Source organism: Mastomys coucha, unplaced genomic scaffold (assembly GCF_008632895.1).
Source record: "Mastomys coucha isolate ucsf_1 unplaced genomic scaffold, UCSF_Mcou_1 pScaffold9, whole genome shotgun sequence".
NCBI lineage: Eukaryota > Metazoa > Chordata > Mammalia > Rodentia > Muridae > Mastomys > Mastomys coucha.
Genome location: NW_022196915.1, coordinates 10,974,102 through 10,987,982, shown reverse-complemented (window position 1 = coordinate 10,987,982; position 13,881 = coordinate 10,974,102). Strand labels below are relative to the sequence as shown.

Here is a 13,881-nt window from a genome sequence, read left to right as displayed (position 1 = left end):
CTCTCTCTCTCTCTCTCTCTCTCTCTCTCTCTTTCTCTCTCTCAGAAGCCAGGGCTGCGAGGCTCCAAGGCTGTCAGAAGCCAGCTCCACTCACCTCTCTACATCTTTCATTTTTCCTCTATTTGTTATAGCGCTCAGGGCCTAGGTGTTAAACATATTCCAGTTTCTCTGTTTCAACTTACTGAACTCTTGGATTACAGCATATGCTGGGACTCCTAACTTTCTTTCCTGTTCCTTTTGGAAACTATTCCTTTCAAAAGGAAATCTTAGTGCATTGAAATATAAAACTTACTTAAAGTAGAAGGTAAAACCCCCACTGCACTGTGAAAACACTTTACTCTCAGACATACACTGAGGCACACACACAAACTGGGAGCCATTCTGACAGTAAAATTCTCCTTAGGAGAAGGGAGGAGAGGTGAGGAGGGGAGGGGGGGCAGCAGCTGTGACAGAGAGAGAAGCAACAGCTTGTGGCCTGGTGGCACAGGCCTGCAATCCCAGCACTTGAGAAATAGAAGCAGGAATGTCAAGAGTTCACGGTCAACCACAGCTACATAGCCAGTTAGAGGCCAGCCTGTGTTATATGAGACTTTGTGGCAAAAATGAAAACATGGGCTGGAGAGACGGGTCAACAGTTTAGCTCACCCGCTGTTCTCACAGAGAATCTGAGTCCTATTCCCGATACACACACACCCACCCAGATCTTCTACAAGAGCCTTGAGTGTTCTTAACCTCGGAGCCATCTGTCCAGCCCCCTGATTTTTTTCATAGAATTTATTTATTTTTATTTTATGTGTATGAGTGTTTTGTCTACATGTATGTATGCATACCATATATGGGTAGTGCCTGTGGAGGCCAGAAAAGGGTGTTGGAACTGGAGCTACAGACAGTTATGAATTAGCATGTGTGTGCTGGGAACTGAACCTGGGTCCTCTGCAAGAACAGCAAGTGCTCTTAATCACAGAGCCACTTCTCCTTCTCGATTCTGACTTTTGAATCACTTGTTCCTTCTGTGTAGATACTCTGTCTGTCTCTGGAGGAAATGTCCCACGGTTCAAGGTTGTGACTGTCTGGGCCGCAAAGATGGTGTTGATAACTCAGGGCCCCATGGTGAACAAGGTTGTTCCTGGGCTGTAGGAGCTGCAGGGGCTAAGCCAGCCTTTCCGGTTTTGTCCTGTTATTTGAGAAATAAGGAAACAAACCCACAGAGGTGGTGAGTCACCAAGGCTAAAGATCTTTGAGTAGTGCTCAACAGGCAACCCCTGAAAACCATGTCTTCTCAGGTTTGCTAGTGTTTTGTTTTGTTTTTCTCTTCTTAAACAGCACCCCTGGTGAAGCTGAGCTCCTATAACTCACAGTAGGATGTGTTCTGTGCTCATATTCTCTCTCTGTTTCTGCTTGGGGATATTTGGTTGGTTTGGTGTTTTGTTTTCTTGGTTATTGTTTTTGAGACAGACATAGCCATGGCTGGCGTATTTGCTATGCATGTAGCTCTTTCGGCCTCAAACTTAGACACTGCTGAAGCCTGAGCCTGTTTGAGTCCTGGGCTGACAGGCATGCTCCACCATGCTTTCCAGACTCCTACAGTCGGCTGTATCCTCAGGATTCAGCCTTCCCTGTGAGCCTGGGACTTGGGCAGGCTTCTATAAGCCCCCATGTATACTGGGTTTTACCTAGTCTGCGTCTTCTTCTCACTGTTCCTTGCATTAACACTGTGTGTCTGCCCTGTAGCCTTTATACTTGTATCCCTGTCTTTAGCTATAGCCGTGCTTTTTAGCCAATTTCTCTTCTTTGTTATCTTCACTTAGAAATCACTCTCTTAGAAAGCCATCCCCAGGTGGTAGCCTCCCTTACAACTTTCCTCCCTGACTCTGTGGTGCTCAGAAGCATCCTCCTATACATGGTACTCTCCTTTTTTCATTTTCTTGAAAGTTGATGTTAATGTAGGAGGATATTGTTCTTGTTCTATAGGTGGGTCCATTTCTCCCAGTGCTGGCACTGAGATTAATAGACCATAGGCACAGTTGCTTCCTCTCCTGCTCCATACTGACAATACCTAGAACAATACTGGACATTTTATGTCCTCATTTTAGAAAGTCCCTAATGCCATCTTTGAGGTTCTGTGGCTTGCTAGGGCTCAAAACCAAGACTCAATATATAATTGTTTTCACTGGCTAAAATTGTAGCCATAGGACACAAGGTGAAATTAACACAGGGAAGAAAAAAGGACAAAGGGTCAATCCAGGGGAAATGAGGTCCAGCTTTCCCATGTCATTTTCCAGGGGAGTCACACCAGATACATTTGATCTTTAGTATGGAGGTGTGACAGCTTATACGGCACTCCAACTTCTTGGGAAGCACAGTGGATGAACAGTATGTAGATTTTCCTGGGTGCTGGCCGCAGTCCATTTCTGCTTAGTAGAGACCAGAGTTGTAGACTTCATATGGGCTGGTCCCAGCTTGATGACAGCTCACCATCACCATCAGGTTCCTGGATGTCAGTTAGGCAGGAGGCAACTGTGAACATAGATAGACCTTTTCAAACTCAAGTCCCAGGCTGGCCATTATAGCCTTCCTTTACATAGAATGGTTTGCTTTGTAGTACTTAGGATTTCTCTGTAACACAAATGTTTGAGAAGGAATTAATCTAAATGGATCAGCTCCCTGTGAGTACAGCACTGGATGGACACACACACACACACACACACACACACACACACACACACTTCACTACCCTATGAGGGCCGAGATGAACTCTTGCTTTTTAGAAGAAGGGGAGATACCTGTTCTGCCCATCTTGCTCTTTGGTAAACATGAGTCCTTGGGGTCCCCAGGTGCTGAAGCACAATGGCTCATCAGAGATCCTCAACAAGCTATATGACACGGCCATGGACAAGCTGGAGGTAGTCAAGAAGGACTACGATGCTCTGCGGAAGAGGTACAGCGAGAAGGTTGCCATGCACAACTCAGACCTGAGCCGTCTGGAACAGCTCGGGGAGGAGAACCAGCGCCTGCAGAAGCAGACGGAGATGTTGACCCAGCAGAGGGACACGGCCATCCAGTTACAGCACCAGTGTGCTCTCTCTCTGAGGAGGTAGGAGCCCAGGCTGGCCACAGGGCAGTGTACGTTGCGGGTAGTATGTTGGGTTCTCTTTGTCTGAGGCTCCTGTCCTTTGTGGGCTTCTTATCATCTGCAAGGTTTCCAGGAGAGAAACACCTTAGAACATTGTGCTCCAGTCAGTGAGAATATTGTGTTTGATCCTGCACTAGCCTTGAAATAATTTCCTTTCCTCCCATGTAAACATCCTGCTATGTCCTGAGCACCCTGACTCTTGGATTTCCCTTTAAACCTCCTTCTCCATAGTGGCCATGAACCTTGCAAATGGGAAAGGCAGTATGTTCCTTGAAATTTCATTTTTATTAAGAACCATTGGTTTTAGATATGTGATTCCCACCCTGGACAGTATTGCAAGCAGCACATTCCTGCCATGTGTGGGCTCTCTGTGGTGTTCACTGGTTCCCTATGAAAATTCTCTGGATATAAGTAGATTTACAGATCACCAGATTGTACCCAGACTGGTGTCTCTGGTGCTGGATTCAGGGGATGTGGCTATTGTTGTTTGGTGCTAGAGCTCCTGAAGGACTGGTGTTCTCAGGCACACAGCTCAGGAAACACTACTCCAACACGACAGGCTCTGTCTTGCGTATTGCTTGGGTGCAAGGTAGGAGGACTGAGCTTGCCTCATGACCTTGTTCAGGTGCCCATGTTGCATGGCTGTATTAAGTCTGTCTATAAAATGAAGTGGTTGTTATAGGCCACGTTTGTCTTTTCCTAGGCTGTGACTCTGGTGTTATACGTGTGTGTGTTTTCCCCCAAAGTAATGTAGCCTCACTATAGGGGAAATGTGCTGTTCTTTCTAGTAGAGTAAGAGCACGCAGTCCTCCGTTCAACTTCTGGCATTTGTTAAAGGCTGAGAAACATTCCAGGCCCAGGGCACTAGTACTTTGTGACCATTCTCTCTGGGGGTGAGAATGACCTCAGTCAAAATTTCATGCTTGACTGTCTCGCACAGCGGGGCTGGTGCTGGGGGTAGCAGCCTCACAGCTGACATGGCAGGTCCCTGCCCCTCCCACTTCACATTTTCCTCCTCAGGTTTGAGACAATCCACCATGAGCTGAGCAAGGCCACAGCCCAGAACAAGGACCTACAGTGGGAGATGGAGCTGCTGCAATCTGAGCTCACAGAGCTGAGGAGCAAGCAGGTGAAAACCGCCAAAGAGTCGGAGAAATACAAGGAGGAGCGTGATGCTGTGTACAGCGAGTACAAGCTCATCATGAGCGAGCGCGACCAGGTCATCTCTGAGCTGGACAAGCTACAGACAGAGGTAGAGCTGGCCGAGTCCAAGCTCAAAAGCAGCACATCCGAGAAGAAGGCAGCCAGCGAGGAGATGGAGGCCCTGCGGCAGGTAGGCAGTGGTCCAGCAGGGAAGGTGGCCACAGAGTTCTTGAGGGCTGGATGAGAAGGTCTGAGTGGCGGGGCCTTCTCTTCACAGGCTGGGTTGTAAAATAGCATTTGGGTCTCTGCGGATCTTGGGCTTGGTATTTGACATTAGTCTGGGGTCCAGAGGAAAAATGGGTCAGAATGTCTGGCCATTTGTCCTAGATACAGGAAGACATCAGAGGACATGCACATGGGTACAAGGTGCCTCCTGGGTAGGAGGACTGAGGTGGTCTCATGACCTTGTTCAGGTACCCAGGTTGCAAGGCTGTATTTTGTCTGTGTATAAAATGAGACAATTGAATAGTAAATCATCACAAGGCCGTGTTTGTCTTGTCTATACTGTGACACTAACATTGGTTTGCTTGCTTGCTTGCTTGTTTGTTTGTTTCAAAACAGCGTAGCTTGATTATAGGAGGGATGTACTGTTCTTTCTGGCCAAGTGGAGAGCTACTACTCTGTGAACAAGGTCCTGATTCCCTCTAGAGCTCTTAGCTGCATAGAACTGATAGCCTTATGGGCTCAGAAGAGTACCCCCGGGGGCCTTTGTCCACCAACCATTTGTGTACTCAGAGGAGCTTCTGGTCTTTTTCGCAGGACACTCTAAGTGTACACAGCTTTCTGCTGTCTTGAGCCTTAGGCCTTGTTCTAAAGCCTTGCTCTCTGGGATAGTCCTTCAAGAGCTGGAGACTGAGGTATTCAGCAGGCAGGACTGAGCCTTTTAGCTTAACTCCTGTGTGCTTTCCTGCCTGGCCAGCTGTACCTCCCCACTGATGAATGTCCTTTCTGGTCCAGGTGTGCCCTGCTGGGATATAGATGACAGGCATGGAGATTGCCGTCTGCCCTTTGGTCATGCTGTGGCTTTGACAAGAGTCTCTAGACTTGGGAATACTAGAGTATCCCTCTACCCCCATCAAAGCTGCTCTCAATTCCTGCCTCAATGCTTCTCGTTTTCTGTGTACGTCTCTTAGGATGCGGGTGAGCAAAGTGGTATGTGAGAAATGGAAGGAAGGTCAGACTGGCATGGGTGCTCTACAGAGATCACTGTGTACCAGGGACAAAGCAGGGTGGGTGGTGTGGGGGTGTGGACAACTAGGCTACCTGTCTCGTTTTCTTTCTGCGATAAACATTGTGACCCCAAACAACTTGTTGAAGAAAGGGTGGTTTTCATCTTACAGATTTTAGTCATCCTTGTGGGAAGTTGGAGTAGGAGCTCCAGCAGGAAGGACGGGAGCTTGAAGTGGAAGCCCCTGAGAAATGCTGTTTGGTGGCTTGTTCCCGGGCTCACATATCGTTCACATATAGAACCTGCCTAGATGGCACTGTTCATAGTGAGCTGGACCCTTCAATATCAATTACCAATCAACAAAATGACCCAAAGAGTTGGGAAAATGATTTAGCACTTAGAGCACTGGCTGCTTTTCCAGAGGACCCAGCCCTCACATGGCAGCTCACAGCCATCTGTAACTCCAATTGTAAGGGATCTAGTGTTCTTTTCTGGCTCTGTGGGCACAAGGCACACATGCAGGGCATGTACATACATGCAGGCATACTTACACACACATACACACATGCACACAAAACAAAAGTAAATCTAGAAAACAATTTAAAAAAGAAAGAAAATGTCCTATAGACATGCCCATGGGCCAATCTGATGGAGACAATTCTTCAATTACGGTTTACTTTCTTTATGTGTGTCAAGTTAACAACCAAGATTAGTCACCCCACTGGTGGCCTTTACCTACAGTGGCTCCTTCTGTACCCAGGTAGAGGTGTGGCACTGGAGAGTGAGAGGAACTGAGGTCCTGAACTAGAGTGTGAGTCCCCTCAGTCACATGACCTCTCATCTCTCTTTCCTGACTCTGTGCCCTAGTCTGCAAACCAGATAGTCACGTTTGTCCCTGAGGGACGGTTTTCAAATGACACAAACAGAAAACACGATTAGCAGTTGTATCTTCACAGAGTTGGGATGACAGGAGTCTGTTTTATTATTGCCCATTTAGGATGAGCACACACCCATGTAACTGTTTGTATAAGTAAAATGGATTAATAATGGCAGTTCCATATAGAGGGGTTGATGTTCCCCAGACCACTGAGGTGTAGGCCGTTGCCAAGAGAAGCATGTAGTGAGTGAGTGAGTGAGTGTGTGTGTGTGTGTGTGTGTGTGTGTGTGTGTTGAGGACAGCACCTTTCTTGCAATATCACCTACTTTACCCGCCTCACCCAACTTTGATGAAATTGTAGAAAAGAGAATTATATAAAGGAACCTCCCTCCCTCCCTCCTCCCCTCCCTCCTCCCCTCCCTCTCTCCTTTTTTCCCTCTTTCCCTCTCTCCCTCCCTCCCTCCCTCCCTCCCTTCCTCCCTCCCTCCTTCTCTCCCTCCTTCCCTCCCTCCTTCCTTCCTTTCATATAGAGTCTCATTTCATAGCCCTGGCTAGCCTGGAACCTGGAACACTATATAGACCAGGCTACCCTTGAACTCGCAGAGATCTGCCTGCCTTTGATTCCTGAATGCAAGTGCTGGGACTGTAGGCATCCACTACCATGCCAATCCGTAAAGGAACTTTCAGTAAGTCAATTTAATGCCCTAGAATTTGATAAATGTCCTAGGCAGCCCAATCTGTTCCTCTTTGTGTCCTAGTATTGGCGTATGTTCTTATTGCAAAGGGGTAAATGATATTTACATTACTTGATGTAAATATCAAGTCAGAAGACCACAGTGACAAAACAAGAAAAGAAAACAAAACAAACAAAAAACACTTTGGAGAATGACCAAATCGGTCACTAGACTAAAAAAATCATGGAATGTTGAATATCTATAAGGTTAGTCTATGTTAAGACAGAAAGCCTGCTCCATGGAGCTTTCAAATTCCTGAAGTTATTAGTGTAGGCTGTGGCCATGTACACAGGGAGGTATGAAGAGCACCCAGGAGTCCCCCCCGCTCACCCCCCTCTGTGCTGGCCTCCAGCAGTGAGCATCCTTAATGTGGAGGCTTGACGTCTGAGCCTCAGCCTTCAGCCCTTGGTACTCAGCACTCAGGCAGTCAGGCATGCCGTTTAGTCTGGAGCCAGCCCTCTGAGGCTATGCAGGGGGTGTTGGCTGAGTGACAGGTGGCTTGTCAGCTGAGGCAGGAATCTTTTCCAGTCACTGTTCTGAGTCAGCAAGCAGCAGGGGAGAGCCTGTGGCTCCACTCCTATCTGCTGCCACCAGAGTTGACATTCTTAACCTCTCTGCATGTTGCTCTAGGTTCATATCCCAGCTTGTTACTAGCCAAGAGGAAGCCAGACCTGTGCTTCTTAGGTGTAATGTGGCTCTAGGGAATGGTTCATCTGGTTTCCTGATCGTAGAGTGTCTTCATGGAGATTCTTTTTGGGAAGTTCTGCCAGGTCTTGCTTGCTCCCCTAAGTGGAGCACTGTGTCATATAGAAGGACTATCTGAGGTACCATGGCTGGCAGTGCCTTCCCACTACCCCTGGCTGCAGTTGTGTCTGCATGAGGAACACAGCTCAGCTGGGCTGTGCAGCCAATGGTGCTTAAGAGGAAAGGTGTCCAAAAAGAATCAGCGCTGTCCTATCTGGAAGTCATATTCTCTGCCACACACCTCTTATACCCTCTTTCCTGGGACCCTTGGGTGGGCAGGGCACCTGCTGGGGAGTGGGATGTAGCCCCTGGGTCTTCTTGGTAGCCCCTTTTCAGGTGAGGAGCTTCTGAAACTGCCCATATTGCTCCAAGCATAGGCGTCAGCAGCACTTGGGGCCTCAGGACCACTAAAGATGGCCATGTGAGACCCCAGGCTGAGAACTGGAGGCTGTGAACTGGCGTATAGGTCAGCAGAGAAGGAGACAGGTGAAAATGGTCTCTCAGCAAGGGTAGGACTGTGGGCCTGTCACTTCTAGATTCCTGCAGTGTGGCATCAACAAAGTTGAGGGCTTCAGCAGACGTCAGTCAGTTGGCTTGTCTTGGCTCCCTAGTTCCACAGTTACTTTTAATCTCCCTACCTCTATCTCATTAAAGTGTCTGAGGAGCAGTGTTTTTAGGGCAATTTGTTTCAGTGGCTAGGAATTTTGAGGAGCCCAGTAGGAATCAAAGAGAGGCAGACATGGGTGGGAGCTACTCCATTCTCCAGAATAGTTCACTGTGCTTGTGCTGGCTCAGCAAGGCCAGCATCCTTAATAGAGGGGAGAGCCCTACAGGGAGACAAATGCTGGAGTGTTTCAGAAGTAAGTGCCTGAGCTTAGTGTTTTCCTTGAGCCTTCTGCCCCACCGCTGAGCCAGTAAGCTTTGCAGCTTGGAAGTGTGGGTAACACCTTTCACTTACCTCAGAAATGTGGGTAACCCCTTTCACCGACCTCTTTCCCTTAGATCAAAGACACAGTGACCATGGATGCCGGGAGAGCCAATAAAGAGGTGGAAATCCTCCGAAAACAGTGTAAGGCACTATGCCAGGAGCTGAAGGAAGCCCTCCAGGAAGCAGACGTGGCCAAGTGCCGGCGGGACTGGGCCTTTCAGGAGAGGGACAAGATTGTGGCAGAGCGTGACAGCATCCGGTAAGAGCGCTCTTGGGCAGGTGTGGTCCTGTGTCTCTCTTGTGCAATGGAGTCTGTTAGAAGGGTCACACTTATTGGTTGTGTCTCTTGTGCAATGGAGTCTGTTAGAAGGGTCACACTTATTGGTTGTCTCTCTTGTGCAATGGAGTCTGTTAGAAGGGTCACACTTATTGGTTGTGTGCAGAAAAGGAGACAGGGACTGTGCTTCCTCCCTTCTCTCCTTCAATTGATTCTCATTTCACCTCTTGACTTTAGAGATTTCTATTATATTTCCTTCCTGATTCACTTCTAGACTTTTTTTGTTTTGTTTTGTTTTGTTTTTCAAGACAGGGTTTCTCTGTATAGCCCTGGCTGTCCTGGAACTCACTCTGTAGACCAGGCTGGCCTCGAGCTCAGAAATCCACCTGCCTCTGCCTTCCAAGTGCTGGGATTAAAGGTGTGCGCCATTACCACTTGGCCCATTTTTTTTGTTTTGTTTTTGTTTTTAAGATTTATTTATTTCATGTATGTATGTGGGTACACTGTTGCTATCTTCAGACACACCAGAAGAGGGCATCAGATTACCATCACAGATGGTTGTGAGCCACCATGTAGTTGCCAGAAATTGAACTCAGGACCTTTGGAAGAGCAGTCAGTACTCTTAACTGCTGAGCCATCTCTCCAGCTCACTTCTAGACATCTTGAGTATGAACTGTGTTCAGGGTCAAAACCACCTTTTTTTTAGAAGCCACTTTTGTGAAATGTGTTTTGTTGTTTCTCTCTGTGTTGCTAGACATCTGCTGTGGCAGTGTCTTATGTTCCTGAGCAGCAAGAGCTTAGAGGATGCTTCTGTGTGCCTATACCTAGGGTGTGGGTCCAATATCTAGGAGGGGCTCTAGGTCAGAGGGCAGGACAGAACATGAAGGTGACATCCAGGTCCTCAGGCTGTCATGGGACATGTAGGCCACTCAGGGTAGAAGGAAGTCTCCCAGGCCCATTTGAGCTAGAACTGAAGCCCGAGTGCAGGTTCTTCAGCAGGAGAGCAAGGATGAGCATTGCGGATGGAAGGGGTGCCACCTGCCTTTGGTCTCTGAGGAAGGATTTGGTTGTGGCCAGGTCCTAGTCTAGAGAATCCCAAGGTGTAGGGTGACAATGTCCTTGAGTTTCAATTCTGAGTGTCTTGAATAGAAGCAAAGGAGTGTGGGTAAGATCCTGTGCCAGTGCAGAACCAGGGATGGTGGAAAAGGTACAGTAAGTTGGCCAATGAGGGAATCTGAAACACCCCTGAGACTATAAAAGGGACAGGCCTGTGCCCTGGCAGAGAGGCTCAGATGGTGGAGATAGACATTAAAAATATTTGGTGTGTGGTATGGAAGAGGCATTAAGGTCTTCTGGGTGCTTCCTGTTTACTCTTTGTGTTCCTCCTGAGCTGGGCTATGATCAAGGCAGTAAGGTTTTAGGACATGGAGGCATGAGCACAGCTGTAGGGCACATTATTTTAGAGATGGCCAAGCACAGGCCCTCATGATGTAGGCTTGCATTTCCTGCCTAGGTAGATGAAATGGTTTGAGTGCCTAACCCCTCTGCCCCTCCCCCTTCTTCCCAGGGCCCCATCAGGTTTCCTCTTGCACCCAAACAGAGCCACAGAGACAGAGAGCTGAGTCCTGGCTAACTGTCCCTCAGCCTTGTAGTGTGACTTAGGTAAAAAGCCCTGTGCATGGTCAGTTAAGGAAAGCCGAAGCTTACCAAGTGGGTTGGAATCTCACTGTGAAGGAGAGCGCCCCCCCCCCCCCCCCCCCCCCCCCCCGCCTGCTGCCACAGAGCTCCTGCTAGAAGAGTGAGTGTGTGGAGCGTGGACCTCATCCCCCAGGTAGGAGAGTACTGAGGTCTGACTGGTGTATCTGGTTACATAGTGGGCTGGTCAGGGTGGGGTCATGCACCCCTTTTGTGCTTGTTTTGTTTATACTGAAACTTGGAGGTAAGGGCTGACAGGTGGTAGGTACAGTACAGACCTCAGGCCATACTTGCTGTTCACAGTAACCTTGACTCTGCTTTCTCTACCAGGACCCTGTGCGACAACCTGAGGAGAGAGCGAGATCGAGCCGTGAGCGAGCTTGCTGAAGCCCTTCGTAGCCTGGATGATACTCGGAAGCAGAAGAATGATGTCAGCCGTGAACTTAAGGAACTCAAGTAGGCTTGGGTGTTACCTGCCTGGGATGGGCTTCTGCCTAGACTGTCCCTCTCCCTTTCGGGTGGGGTGCCCTTGAGTGCACTGAGTAGGGACTTGCCACTGTGTCCTTTATTCTGTTTCACTGTGTGAGGGTACAGAATGGGTTTGAATATTGGCAGTCTATAGAAGATGGCACCAGCCCATTGATAAGCTCATGGAGACAGGACAGGCACCTAATGCCAAGGCACATGGGAAGGCAATGTATTTGAGAGTGGACATGCCCGCATCATTTATAGTTTGCTCATTTCCTTATCCAATCCTCTATTCACTCAACAAGAAGTGTACTGAGCATCCATCCTGGTCCTGGAGAGGCACAAAGCAAACAGCAGTAACCAAGCACACCATTCTGCTGTAGTCATGGTGCTCAGAGTGCATAGGAAGAAGAAGAGAGAGGCACATGCGTATCGATGAAGTAACAGTGGGCGGTTTTCCAGAACTACCATGGCTTGGTCGTCTGTTCTACTTGTGTTCTGTAGATGCCCTTTTATAAGGCTGTTTGGGTTACTGGGCACCTTCCTTCCAATCACAGCACTCTCCAAGGGGGCCATTTAGACACTTGGTGACCCTTAGTTGTGGGTAGAAAATATAAAGTTTAGAGTTTATAGTTGAAATTGGCAGAGCCCAATGACTCTACTTACAGTCTAGACTCAAACTCTACTTGGGAGGCAGTGGCTCTGCTCATCATGTGACATTTCTAGAGCTGATATGGTAAGACACTGGGGCATTCACACGTGCAAGCACAGAAGACATCATACCTCACAGTGAGGGGACCCTTTCAGAAGGGGATGGCAGTTTCCCTTCCTTCCAATAGTAGATATCTGCCAAGATCAATAGCTTCATTTATTAAATAACCTACACCATAGGGAGCTGGATACTCTAAGTAGTCCAGGGCTTTAGAGGCAACGTGGTAGGCCCTTGCCCAGGAGCAGATGGAATCCCACCAGGCAGGAGTATAGTTTATTAGTAGAGAGCATGGCACATGCAAGTCTCTTATCTGTCACTGAAATAGAAAAGAAAGAAACACTATTTTAAGGGAAACTCTGAAGCTCCACAGTGTGGTTTGGAAGGCGGGTCTCCATTTTGCTAGAGCTATAGCATGGAAAAAGCACTGGCTTCTGTCTGCTCGTTCATCGTGTTTGTGTTTGTAGCTCCTCTCTGCTAAATTTTCTCACTGGTGGTTTGCTACTAAGGATGTCTCTACCTTCAGTCTGGAGAAGCATAGGCAGACCCCGTGGTGACAGGCAGAATGTCCTGAGCATCGGTGTGGAGCATTGGGTAGCACCGCTCCCCGATGTAGGGATGGGCTAGAGGCCCAGAAGGAGGAATGGGAGGCTAAGGAAGCATCCCATAGCCTGAGCGCAGCTAAGGCAAAGGTACAAGCCTTGCAGCCTAGCCTTAGGGAGACAAAAGTAGGTCCCTTATATGTCAGCAGGCAGCGTGGACAGACTTAAGGCAGCCTGGGCCCATATATTAGAAAGTAGTTTCTAATATATATCGATATATTAGATATATATATCTAATATATATATATATTAGATATATATATATATAGATAGATATATATATCTAATATATATATAATAGATATAATATATATCTAATATATCGCATGTCAGTCACCGCTCTGTGATAAGTGTTCTTGGTCTTTTCTCCATCTTCTTTACTGAATTTCCCCCATAGTTAAAGTTTTTAATTTTGATGAAGTCCAAATTGTTAATTTAAAGAGTCTGTTATGTACTGTGCCAAAAAAGCCTCTCATGTAACCTTCAGCATCAAGGCTATTTGTTTCCCTAGACCTGGGATTTGAACCAGAACCTTAAGATGCTAGCATTTTACCACCAAGCAACACCCCTAGCCTTTGTTTTTTGTTTTTTTGTTTTTTTGTTTTGTTTTTTTTTTTTTTTTTTTTTTTTTTGGGAGGGGGTCAGGGTATTACCATGTAGCCAGGCTGGCCTTTAACTCACCATTTTCCTGCCTCAGCCTCCTCAGTGTTGGAGTTACTGGAGTGTGCCACCATACATGGCTTCTTTCAAAATGTTTTGTGGGTTTCTGTCTTATATTTGAATCTATGATATATTTTGAGTTAATTAAAAAGGTATGAGGTTTAGTTGAGGGGAGTTTTTAAAGATTTATTTTATTATACATACATGTATATACACATACACTCACACACACACACACACACACACACACACACACATATGCGTCTATCTGTATGAATGCAAGTGCCAGCAGAGGCCAGGAAAGGGCAACCAGTTCCCAGGATCTGGAGTTATAGATGGTCTTGAGCCACCATGGATGCTGGGAATTGAACTTGGAACCTCTGAAAGAGCAGGCAGTGTTCTTGACCACTGAGCCATCCCTCCAGTCTACCTCTTCCCTTGGTAAACTGTTGATGTTGACCCACTCAAATCGGCCAGAGAACTGTTCTTTCAAATTACTTTCGTACCTTTGCATCATTTGGTGGTATTTCCAGGGTCCTTATTTGATAGCTTTGATCTATGTGTCCTCACACAAACCCCATTTCAGCTGCTTTCGAGGGGGAGTCTTCAACTGAGTAACTCCTCTCCTGGAAATCTCTTTAAAACTTTATTTATTCGTGTGTGTGTGTGTGTGTGTGTGTGTG

The 13,881-nt window shown here is 47.4% G+C and overlaps 1 protein-coding gene across 5 annotated transcripts in view; it reads left to right on the top strand.

Moving 5' to 3' along the window:
- The window catches only part of Dlg5 (discs large MAGUK scaffold protein 5), a 110,453-nt gene that overhangs the window by 61,322 nt on the left and 35,250 nt on the right, over nucleotides 1-13,881 (top strand). For all 5 annotated transcript variants that reach the window (XM_031362906.1, XM_031362907.1, XM_031362904.1 and 2 more), the window contains 4 exons: nucleotides 2,835-3,094; nucleotides 4,154-4,466; nucleotides 8,862-9,046; nucleotides 11,090-11,215. In XM_031362906.1, coding sequence (XP_031218766.1) covers nucleotides 2,835-3,094; nucleotides 4,154-4,466; nucleotides 8,862-9,046; nucleotides 11,090-11,215 — 884 coding nt within the window. The remainder of the gene's footprint in view (nucleotides 1-2,834; nucleotides 3,095-4,153; nucleotides 4,467-8,861; nucleotides 9,047-11,089; nucleotides 11,216-13,881) is intronic.